The sequence below is a fragment of the Mauremys reevesii genome, linkage group 2, assembly GCF_016161935.1.
Source record: "Mauremys reevesii isolate NIE-2019 linkage group 2, ASM1616193v1, whole genome shotgun sequence".
In the NCBI taxonomy this organism is placed as follows: domain Eukaryota; kingdom Metazoa; phylum Chordata; order Testudines; family Geoemydidae; genus Mauremys; species Mauremys reevesii.
The window spans coordinates 109,940,457-109,953,127 of NC_052624.1; the positions used below are offsets into that span (position 1 = coordinate 109,940,457).

Consider the following 12,671-nt stretch of genomic DNA (forward strand, 5'->3'; position numbering starts at 1 on the left):
TAACAGCAGCTGCCAGAGAAGTGTTCCCTCCCCACGTCATATGAGAATTTCTTTACGGCACTTAACTTTACAAAACACAGTTGTGGGGCTGATCTTACATGCAATCAACAGATCAGTCTCAGTATATTTATTGCAAACGCCTTGAACATCAGGACATCAAAAATGAAATAACAATATTCCATTGTATAATTACAAAGAGTAGACGTCTGTAACCAGTGGACCAGAGATATATCCAGGGGAAAAAATGAAAATGAAGGATTTCCGTAAACAGTACAAATAAAACATGATGCTGCCTCCACCAAAGCATTTCACCCAGTTGCCTGCTCTGTTTGAAGTGGCTGAGTTGGCAAACTCTTGGAGGGGAAACACAAACCCCTGAAGTGAAGACTTTAAGGAGGAACTGATTTTTAAACATTGTCTCTCAGGATATAAATATGGTTGTAATATCAAAGGCTATACATACTGCATTTTCTGATACTGATTAAGGACATTAAACAATGTTTCCAAAGAAAACGTGGCCATTTTCCTTGAAACATGCAGTTCATTTTAGGTGGTCAAATGGGTACCCACACAGGAAAAAAAAAATCCTGTTTGGGCTTTGTGAGAGATTGCAACATGGGAAAATACTTGTTTATCCATTACATAGCCATTGCCTAGCTTTTGAAACAACTAATCTTACTTTTGCTGCGACCATCAAAACATGAAGCTGTGTGTTGCCACCGAAACAAAGAAAACGCTTAAGGCCTCAAAGTTTTTAAACTGGGCTCTGACAGCAAAGCCATAATATCATTTGGTAAAACTGAGATTTGAGATTAAATCAACCTTTGGCAATAAACTTTTCTCTGTGATCCCCATAGGCTTGGATTAGACCAGGATTTAAAGGTGTGTTGTTCACAAATGTTAGCTAATGTGTACAAATTTACATATTCTAAAAGTGCAGTGCAGAGAAGGTGCAGTACACTTCAACACTTGCTAACATTGTGGAGTTAAAGTCTACAGAGAAGCCTAGGTTTCAGCTGGACCAATTTAGCACATGTTTACTGCCTTGTTTACACTAGAGCTTTAGCTAATACATTCTAACAATACATCTCTCAATCCTAGTCCAGACAAGGCTGCATATTAAAAGTTAGATCGCACATGGGTGAGGAATTGCTGAAGTGTGGCTAAAGGGAGTGTGCAGGAACTAAAAATATGATGGAATTCCACAAATGGAAAATTTAGGTTTAATATCAGGAAAACATTCCTAACAGCCTGTAGAATAGTCTCCTGAGGGAGGGCATGGAAGCCCCATTGCTTAAGACATTTAAAATTAGACTAGACAAACATCTGAGAATATACTGTGGGGAACAATCCTGCATCGGAAGGGATTAAGGCCCAGATTATCAAAGCCATTTAGGAGCCTACCACCCATTGAAATCAATGGGCGTTAGACACCTAAATACTTTTGAGGATTTGGGCCTCAGTGACCTGGTAAGACTGTTCCATCTCTAATTTCCAGGAATCTAAAAAATGGAAGGTGTCCTTGTTCTTTTCTCAGCTATTCCAAAGCATGCCCAGTCAGTTCAGATGTACAATGGTGACAGGGCATCTTAGTGCACAGTTTCAGTTTTCCTGTTCTGAAAGTTTCAGCTTGAGAATTCTATACACTAGGACTACCATGCTGTTCTGTACAAGAACAAACTCGTAGCTTATTTATCTGCCAGAAAAATGAACAGGCTATTCCCAGTCTGGCATTCATTCTCTCTGAATGCTTTGGTCCTTGTGAATACATTGCTTAATGCAGCTAACCAGGAGCAGGTAGCCCCAACCAAAGCAGGTTCCAGGGTTTCCAGTTGCTCATAATAGCACTCTTGAATAAGCACACAGCAATCCACGCAGTAGGAAAAACCAGGGGAGTGTTGAAACACTGAGCTATCTTCTCAGGTCCTTTCTCGTTGATAACCTTTGGGAGTGGCCAGCCACACGTTCTTTGAAGTATCTTCGCATGCAACTGATTGCTGCCTAAGAACAGGCAGGCCAGAAGCAACCAGTAGAAATGACAATGCAGTTTAGGTAACTCCATTCTTGGAGTCATTTTTGCTTCCTGTCTCTGAATACAGTGGCTGCTATAGGAACCTTTTCTTATTTGTCTTTAGGTTGTTCTCTTTTTTATTGGTGAGCAGGCAAAAATTATTTTGACCTATAGTGCCTTAGGCTGGAGCTCTCCTTCCTCCACAATCCCTCTGGAGGAAGCAAAGAAAAGATTAGTGGTGGAATGAAGGCATAGTCTTTTATACCTGGAGCATTCTTTGCCTCTGTGATTTCTTCAGAGGGAGTTAACATTCCCATTTAAAAAAAAAATAACCTCAGATTGATGGAAACGGATGTACAAAAAGTGTGCCACCAAATTTGTTGACATCATTACTATACAGTGCTATACAGTGTACCAGTTGCATTTTGATTATGCAGCAAAGTCTGTCAAGAACTCAGAAATATACAAGCCAGACATCTGGGCACTTGTACAGATCCATGGGCCTATTCTGTATGTTAAGCGCTTTCATTACAGGGTGCATCACAGACTTCTTCCTGACACTTATGCCACTTACTTTAGCTTCATTTTATAGCTATAGAAAAAGGTTCAAAGTTATCTGACTTTAATTGAAGAGCCTTCTGTTCATTTCCTGCCCAATGAATATAAAATAGACAAGTAATTTTCTGTCTCCAAGTTGCAATCAAGACTCCTAAAATGCACTCAAGATTTTTCATATTAAATGACCATAACTAACGCTGACGAAAATTGAATCTTACTATACGCACTTCCTACCTTTAAAGCCAACAGGCTGGTTAAATTTAGATAAATCTATGGTCGTTGGTATCAAATTAAGGGCATCTTTTGATTTTAACCATACTAAAAACAGGAGAATCTACTGTACAGGATAACAGAAAAATATAGATCTTGGGCCATATAAAACACATACAAGGTTTCTGTTCAAAATCGCGTGTTGTAGCTGATGATCAATTGTTTTCAGCTTTTTAAATAATTTACTATTCTGCACTACTAAAAAAGGGAAACTATAGGAAAGTTTTATAGGAAATATGATCTATATTGTTATTATATGACCTTAATACCATAAACCAATTGTTTAAGGCTCTAATCCTGCAAACACTTACATGCTCAACATTAAGTAAGGGAGTAGTCCCATTAATTTCAATGGAACCACTCAGTTGCTTGATGTAACCCTGTATGTATACATGCACGCAAGTGTTTGTAGGATTTTAGTTAAAACTGGTTTATGATTCAGTGTTTTTGGTTTAATGATAAGGGTGTCAACAGCAAACAACTTTGAACCACTGAAGTTTTTCTTTACCAGGAATACAATATGATTTATTTTATTGTCAAATCAAGATGACATGATTTTAGGCAGTACGGATATATCTACATATATCTGAGTAAAGATTAAGTTAGGAATTTGATAAGATAGCCATTTATTTTTCAGCAGAGACAAAGAGTCATAGGGTTAAGATATAATCATTTTTCTGCTTTTAAAAATGATTCTTTAACAAACAGCAGTAACTTGGTGCAATTTTCAGTTATACAAAATGACATTTTCTAAGTTACTATCAAAATATTCTGCATAACATTAATCTCTGTGCAGTTATTAACATATATACAGAACAGTGTTTCTCAGTAGAAATCAGTATGTTCCTTGCTGATCATTTTTACCTTAGATTTACCAAAACCAAACCTAAAATTCATTTTATAATAGTAGAAAATCCTAATACTCATGATACATAAAGGAATGAAGGTTTATTTCCCAGCAGCAAATGAATAAAGGAACTCCTCCAAGTTAAAGTCAAGCCAAGACTTAATTTTAACCAACTGTGATGAATCTGAGTGAGCTGGGAACATAACACATTTTCATGATGCATTATGTTGAGTACACAGAAGTGGAGGAATGTAAACAGACAGAAGGCACATGAAAGGCCCCGATCCAGTCTCCATGTGACGAAGTGAGAATTTCATAATTCTGTCATCAACAGTCTTTTCATCATCTTCTCTCTCTCGAGTTCACGCCTCAGAGTCTCAGCACTGTGTAATTAATGCACAAACAGCCAATTATGGGAACAACAAAATGCCACATATTTCAATAAAAAATAATTAACATTTTTAAAGTACCAAGGGAAGGAGAAAGGTTCCGTTTGATTCAGTCAAAATGCTGAAAATAGATGGTTGAGTCAGAAGTGAAAATCGCTTGACATTTTGAGTAGTAAAGAAAAGCAACCAAGGGGGGGAAAAAGCATGAGACATTTTAGGGCTTACTCCTTCTCCCCACAAAGTCACTGATAAAGTTCCCATTGACTTCAATGAAAGCAAGATTAGAAGCTCAGTGTCTTGTTAATTGATGTAAAAGCCATGTAAAAAGACTTGTATTGCAGCAATCTGCTCCTCCGGGCCCAGATTGCCTTTCAGTTCCCTGTGAGGAGGTTTCTTTTCACTACATAGCCTACAGCATTATTTAGTGTGCATGCAAGTGAATGGGAAGCAGAGCTGGATTAAGTGCTAGAGATCTTTCCTGGGATCATGGAATGATGTTGTTGTGATGTCATCACACACTGGCTACAGAGCACAAGGAATAGACATCTCCATAAAGCATTCTGGTCCAGGAGGAGGAACTGAGCAGGAAGGAGCAGCTGTGAAGCAGCTAAGCATACCTCCTTACACAGGGAAAGGGAGGAAGAGGAGACTACCCAACCCCCTGCGCCCCCCTATGCCTACAACCACCTGACTGGACCATGCCCCCATCTCAAGTGGGCATCTACTGTTGGTGGGGTAAGAACTGCGGGATGGAATTCTACCACTGCTACTCCTGCACAGCCAAACCTGGGGAGAAGGAAGCCTGGATCTGTAGCTGCTCTTCAGGTAGCTGGTATAGTGAAGTGGCTGCCACTTTTGGTCCTTGAGTGGGCTCGGACTTTCCCCACAGTCTCCTGCTGCTCTGCGTCTTCAGATGAGCCACGCCCCTCACTGTCTAGTCCCTCAGTCTGCTGCTGATCCTAGTGTTTGAGTGGGCTAATGCCCATGTAGCTCATGGTTACTGCAGCCCCTTAACTAGGGCCAAGGAGGAAGAGAGCTTTGTTACCACCTTCTCTGATGACCCATCAAGTCTCCTGGTTCTCTACATTTCTGGCAGACCATGGTGGGGACTGTGACAGGACACGCCCCCATCCCGCTGACATAGAAGGTTAACGAGCATTCCTGCACTCAAGCAGCATCAGTTAGATGCAGCTGCAGAACTTGCTCCAGCTGAAGAAGGGGAGCTTAAAAACGGTTTAAGGGGGAAGTTTATCCAGGAGGAGAGGCTGCCAGGGACTGCTAGTGAGCTCCAGTAGCAAGGGAAGCCCAGCCTGAGGCAGTGACTAGCCTTTCCTTTCCTCTCCCACCCTTGATTGAGGACACTGCAAGCCTGATACGGAGTGACACCCGAGGAGTGTCACCAGGGACTAGAAGTAATTGGACTCAGAAAGGGCCCTGGAGTGAGCTGAACTCCTGCTGGGAACAGAGAGCTCACCTGGGAGTAGGGGCTTCCGTAGGCGACCCAGGGGCAAGAGAGTCAAAGAGACAATGGCGGAGCCCAGGCTGATGGTTGGCCCACTACAGGGACCTCGTACAGGAATCATAGGGGTATGTGAGGGGACCCTCTCCACAGATCTTTGTGGTATCTGGGTCTGAGGGTGTAGAGTGCTCTTGTGGGGCTGTTGCCATGACACATACCAAATACAGCGCATTCTCTGGGTCTGCCAGCTCCCCTATTTGAGAATTATGGGGGGATTGCTGGAAAGGAGAAGAGAAGGAAGAGTGGGGGGAGGAGAACACTATGCAGGGAAAGACGGAGGGAGGGGAATGAAACAGGCAGCGGGGACAGAAGAAAAGAGGGAATCTCTACAGAGTTTACTCTTCAGAATGTGCCAGGTTTATGTATAACTGGTGCAAAACTGCCCCGGTCATATTTTTTGGCCTTTGGAATGGACCTGATTTCACCAAATGGCTAGTATTTTCAAAACTTTTGCTCAGGAAAGAATGCTTCAGAATCTCTCTCACCCATTTGTGGGCTACCCAAAAGATATTGCATAGGCTGCTTGCACCTACTTAGCAGCCCTGCCCTAAGTCTGATGCATCTGTCATATTCTTTCATTGTTAACTGCTAGTAGCTTTAGAGACACTAACAGCACATGAGTAGATTTATTTATACATTTTCTAAAAGGGCAAACCTTAACAACAGTTTATGAAGAGGCACAAGTGCACGCTGGGAAATAAAGATGGTTAGCAGTGCAGAAGAAAGACCCAGTAGTTAGGATTTTTCTTTTTTAGATTAAGCATTTTGTGCAATTTTTAATGTGTGGATTTAGTTCATTTTAATGAAAATAAGAGAATGTTAGAACTGGCCCCTAGTACTAAGTGTAGTGCAGACAGGCGGACACTACATGAATCCAGCACAGCTATGCCAGTATTCCTCCAAAGTGCAATACCTCAACAAGGCATGGTCTTACTGATCTGCAATCTGCAACTCCTAAACTCTAATCCCAGCTCTGACAGCTGGTTTGGGGGGCAAGTGACAACCTCTGAGGCTCTGGGATAGTCACAGTTTTTGTGGCTCAGTTTCTCTACCTGTGAAGTGGGGAAAATATATATACCTTACTGTGGTGCTTTGAGGATTAATGAGTTTATGTTTATAAAGCAGTTTGAAGATCTAAAGTGCTATATAAGGACACGATTCAGTTCCTACTGAAGTCAATGGGAGTCTTTCAATTGACTTAAATGGGAGCTGGATCACACCCCAGGTATTATGTCTGCTCTACAACTGTTAGGACGTTTCTGAACAAAGAGTGCCCATAACTGTACATTTTAGGTGGTCTAGCAATATGAATAAATGTCCAATTGAAATTAGATTGAAACCAAGCAGCACATTTACTGGTGACCCATTGTAAATCAAAATTTCAATCTGGAGGTGAAAGTCTGACAGTGTATTATATTCCCATCTTAAAACTTCTGTTTCTCATTTCCATCTGGTACAGTCCTTTGGGTCTGCAAATGAAAGCCTGATCTTTGCTTTTGGGGTGTCAGATGGATCTAATTATAGAGTTACCCCCTTTAAATAGACAGTTTGGTTAATTCAGCACTCATCAGTCCCTAGAGAGGGAAGATTACCATTAGAAACAATTGTAAGATGGAAGAATTGAAAAAGAGTAGGTTTTCTGTGGGAAGCTGGAACATGCTTTTTTGCTATTTCATGCTACAAGAAGAACAATTGCAACCTGACACTACTCTGAAAAATCAGTGGCTGGTATTCATCGGAAAGAGTATCTATTTCTCAGCCCTTCCCAGTTAGAACTGAATTTAGAAAAACAGAGTGCAACAGCAGTTGTTAAAAACAAACCAGTGGTTCAGGGGAGGTGATTTGTCTCAGAAAAAACTGCATACCCTTTTCTCTCCAGGCCAGTGGTTATGGAGGTGGTATGTTTGGCCTTCAGAGGAGGGCAACTGCTGGCTGCATCGCCAGTTAGGAGTGGCTTTCAATTCAGAGAAAGTTTCTCCTGCTTTCCATTTGTCCTGAGGTAAGTACCAAATGGCAGCTGACTTTACACATTGGTGGAAATCGTAGTTTAGAATGACAGGCTCAGTGGGTTCCCTCTCATTACATTTATGATAGAATAAAAGAAATCAAACTCTTGGGAACCTAGAGAGAGACCCATAGTATTGCTATGAACTGCTCAATACCTGTCTGCCAGAGAAATAGGTTTGTGTGATGAATATATCGTCTGCACTGTCGGGGTTGGGACTGTCTCTGCCAAGGACCTCATTGCAGGTGAAGGAGATCCTGGTGGTAACATCTTAGGTGATGACTGCACAGCACAGCACACTAATTTGCTGTCTATAAATTCTGCCTAAGAAGAAAATAACGAAAAGGATAAGTTAGTTTTGACTTTTTATACCCACATTCTCTCAAACACTCGTTATCAGCAACTTTCCCCTAATAAAGAGGGAAAATGAGAGGTTGCCCAGTGGCCTTTTAAGAACCAGGAAGCAACCCTCATATAATGAAACAGACACCACTTCTTTGGACAGAGATTCAATGGTTGTGCACTGATGACAAGTCTGACTAGAAAGTCCACTATGTGAAACTGAACTCAGTTCACGATACGTGACACACTAAATATGGACCCATAACCTATAAAAGTGCTATTTATTACTATTTTATGTGGTTTAAACCCGATATGGGGAGCTGACCAGAAGTGTCCTCTTGAATAGAGCCCTGTCAAAATGAACTCGTAGGTCCCTTGACAACTGTGCATTTTATTAAAGTCGGGTGTGCATGAGTCTGGGTCTAAGAGTTCTATGTAGTGGAGCAAACCCTAAAAGAAATACCCAGTGGCAACTAGCAACAGACAATGTGGTATAAAATGTACAGAAACACCACAAACTCCAGACTCTCTCTCCAGACTGCACATCTGATGCTATAGCATCACAAATCCTGTAACATCAAAGGCTGGGACATCCTGTCATGTGACATCGTGCAGCATTCCTGAAAAAAATTACACTGACCCACTGTTTGCACAGGACCATTTCATGACAAACAAGGAACAGCCTGTGTCTGCTGGTGTGTTACTGAGTTGATAGGAATGTACAGTAGCTGCAATTTTTCAGTGCTTCAGAATAGTCAGGACATGTTCACGTTATTATCAGCTGAGTTTTTTTTCTTGACAACCTGTTCTTTCAAGCTTGATTCAGGCTCCACAACAGTAGGAAGGAAAGTCAGCACAACAGTGAGGCAGAGAATTGTTATCCAACTATGGGAGTATTTGTCTTTTTTCATCACTTTTCAAATTATGTGAGCTACTTATGATTAACACATACTGAATGTAGAAAGTTGTGTACTGGGATACAATCTGCTGGTTAAATCAATGGGTGATCCAGGAAGAAGCTGCAGTGGTATCTTTTTTACATTTCACAGCCTATCTTTTAACTGAAAGCATGGAGTACATTCCAGATGAACATACTAAGCATGAGCCTTTCCAGTCATTCTATGAAACCAGTAAAATGAAAAATGGTAAAATAAAACAAAACTGACACACAAAAAAATAAAACACGCAAACAAACCCCCCTCTAATCCTGACCAGTTATAGTCCTAATCATTAAAAAAGGTAAGCCGCCAAACTTCTCTGGCATTTCCCTTTTAAAGCTCAATGTCACAGTCCAGACACAAGCAAATTTTGCAATCCTCATGCAGCGTTTTGTCTCACAAGGACTGTCAGATCAGGCTTTGCATCATGAAATACTGGCACCATGGCACAGTTCCTCAGCGGGAATAAATTGTCATAATCCAACTGAAGCCAATGGAGCTAGGCAACTGACACCAGCTTAGGATCTGCTCCATTTTTAATGGTTATTTTAGATATGTATGTGGTACTGTTTTTCTCTAGAGTATATATTTATATACTTATGTTTATACAGTATATTGGGCCAGATCTTTAGCTGGTGTGAATCGAAGTAGCTCCATTAAGTCAATAGATTTATGATTTACCTAGTCAACTCAGATAAAATTTAATCAGATTTAATTCCCCTCCCCCATAAAAAAATCAGTTTAGCTCTTTATAAGCTGCAGAATTATAAAACCAGAAAATAGCCTCCAAATCTTACTGTTTATTAATATTTTTTGTTTTTCCATGAGATAAAAAATAGACATTTTTGGTTCTAATAAGCATTTTCAATGAAAAACCTATCTTAAAAACAAAACATACCAACAACAACAACAAAAACCCAACAACTTTGCAGGCTGTTCATAACATAAAAAGAAAGCAAGGAAAAGGAAAAAGCAAGGGAAAGGAAAATGAACCACAAACATTTGCAGCTGCATAATGCTGTGCGTGACTAGAGTACATTCAGAGTTAGATCTGGCTCTGTTCTGGAAATTTTGCCCTAATGCATTTGTTTGTGTTGTTTTGTTGAGGCCAAACAGGGGGTGACACCTAGCACAACTGGTGTGTTAAAGTGAACTGAAAACGAATTGACTTGAAGCTAATATTTCTTTGTTGAATGATCCCCATTATTCAGGTTGTGGGACAGGGATAACTGCATAAAAATGAGTTGTTCCCTTCCCTGCAATCCTCTTGGTACTTCCTGGTTCAATAAAGATTTCCCACAATGCATAATTCTATGACAAAACAAATTCCATGGGCTGCATGGGTTGAAATGTAATTTTAGATATTTGTGATGTTGCATTATGGGTTTTTTCAGTGAACCAATACTCTGAAGAGGAAAAGATGAATTGTGGATAGGCTAGTTAGAATGTATTTATATACCGAACATCCCTCCCTCTTGTCTCACCCAACAAAGCCTAATTAGTAGAGCTGGTCAAAAAATTTCCATGGCAAAATAGCCTTTTAGCTAAATTGAAATTTTTATTAAAAATTTTCAGCTTTCATTGGAATTTTTCAAGTTTCATTACAAAGCCAACATTTTTCAGTTTGGTTTTCAATGAAACCTAGCAAAATTTCAGTGTTTTTGACATTTTTTTTACAGGGGAACTAGTGGGGATATTATTCTGCACAGATTTCTCTGCGTAACTCAACGCATTTTTTAATCTGGGACATAAAGGTAGACGCTTTCTTGCCATTTTTATTAAAGTGGGCACCATCTAGCCTGGATGACTTTTTCAATAATTCTGCTTTGATGGGCTTGAAAGGTTTCAATACATTTGTTGGGATATTTTTAATTAGAGCAAAAAAGAGATATGAAGCAGATTAGGATGAATTTTTCAATTTCTCTCACTAAAATCCGGTTTAAAAAATACACACATGACCAAAAAAAAGTAGTAGAAATTGTCCCATGATCAAGCCTTAACCTCTTTCTTTAATAACTCACTAAATGCAGACAGATACTGTAGCTGTCCCAGTTGTGAATAAGGTTCCATATCTCATATATAACCACATGAGAGAGAAAACATATTTGGGGCTCAGGACAGAAGTTAAGGTTTAAGTCTGAACGACTTTATTTTATGAGTTTAATTTAGGAACGTCACACTAGTGATTGTGAAATATAATTCTAATATGAGAAGGTTTGTACTCTGTGGCTGCTAAGCCACGTCCCATGTTGGGCGGTCATGCACAGAGTTTCAGTCAGAGTCCCATGCACAATATCTAGTTGTTTTGAGTTCTAATATTAATTTTAACAAGTCCCCCAATTGCTTAAATGTCTTATTTCTTCTACTATCATAATGACACTGCTACTCTAAGGTTGGGCATTCCAGGTACGGTACTATTAGGTCTGTCAGGCTAATTTTTACATTGTTATACAGTTATTAGTCCTGTTTATGTGGTACTGTGCAGTATGCCTTGTGCAAAGGGACAAATCCCAAAGCCCCCAACTCACTTCTTTCTCAAGCAACATTTCCAAGGAGGTTTAATGGGAGATTTGCCCAAATAAGAACTAAAGATTCCAAGATTCAGCTCTAGGTTGTTAATTAACATGGACATTTATAGCAGCATGCAACTGTAGTCATCATCATACAACTGTTTTATATTAACTAACTCCTCGTTTCAATTCAGAATACAATTTTCATGAAAATTAGGTCCCCTAGTAGAAGACAAAGTCAGGTTTTGTAAAGGGGACGAAGGCCAATTCAGCTGGATTAGTGGCTAGCCCCACACCATTCCCTGCCCTTCCTATTTATTCAAAAAGTCTGTGCAGCCTCACCCATGCCCTCTACAGTAGAACTGTGGGAGTGCAGCTGTATCTTGTGACCTGCTGCCCTGAAGTGTTTCATCTTTAGTCCTTATTTCTGCTGCTAGTAATCTCCAACACACCAATGCAGGCAAGTTTATTGATGCAAGTCATGGCCATATTTGATTGATTTGCAGTCTAAGCCACATTTCGAAAGTATCTTTAATTAGGATTGTTAAAGGCAAAATGTCTGACATTGTTTAAAAAATAATCTGGAGTTGCAAGTGTTGTGTTAAATACACAGTTTTTCAGTTGCATGTTCTACTTACAGAAAACTGTGGTACTGTTGTAAAAGGATCGAAAAAAGGATTAGATGTATCAGCAGGGAATGTCTTTATCTTTAAAAAAGATAAAGAAAAAGATGTTACTTTCAGAGCATAAAAATGAAAACCAAACCAAAAAAAAAAAAATAAAGCAGCAAAGCACTGCAAATATAGCAACATGTGACAAACTCGAATGGTTGAGCAGCATTCAAATAAACCAGCTCAAAAGACCACCTCAAAACACATATCTAAGTTAGTCAGGAATATTCGAAGGATAAGACCCGACTGAATTATTTTACCCATGTAATTAAATGTAATGTGAAATAGCTCTTATATAAGCATATTCGGAACTGACTGCATACAATATTTTTTCAGCTCTTTAACTAGTCATGACATGCAGTTATTTGGCTTGATCTAGTGACCACCGTACATTTTCTAATTGGTAATGCAAAGCTCAGTGATAGGAATCCTTACACAGTGTTAGCTGTGGTCAGGAACTTCAGCTAAAGAACTTGTGCTTTATGGATTTTACACATCTATATTTTTAGTTATTTATAGATAACACAGTGATAGAAATGGAATGTCAGAAAATAGGACAAGAAGAAAGCACAAAAAAAAAATCACGGTGGGCAATTGATTCGTAATCACTG

The 12,671-nt window shown here is 39.7% G+C and overlaps 1 protein-coding gene across 3 annotated transcripts in view; it reads right to left on the minus strand.

Annotated features, from left to right (window-relative positions):
* Nucleotides 1-225: 225 nt before the first annotated feature.
* The window catches only part of LOC120399118 (band 4.1-like protein 4B), a 279,147-nt gene continuing 266,701 nt past the window's right edge, over nucleotides 226-12,671 (minus strand). For 2 of the 3 annotated variants that reach the window (XM_039527041.1, XM_039527040.1), the window contains exons 23-25: nucleotides 12,028-12,096; nucleotides 7,757-7,923; nucleotides 226-4,069 (exon numbers count right to left, since the gene is read on the minus strand). In XM_039527041.1, the coding sequence (XP_039382975.1) occupies nucleotides 4,000-4,069; nucleotides 7,757-7,923; nucleotides 12,028-12,096 (306 nt within the window). In that variant the 3' untranslated portion in view covers nucleotides 226-3,999. The remainder of the gene's footprint in view (nucleotides 4,070-7,756; nucleotides 7,924-12,027; nucleotides 12,097-12,671) is intronic. The other variant, XM_039527042.1, reaches the window with a different exon arrangement.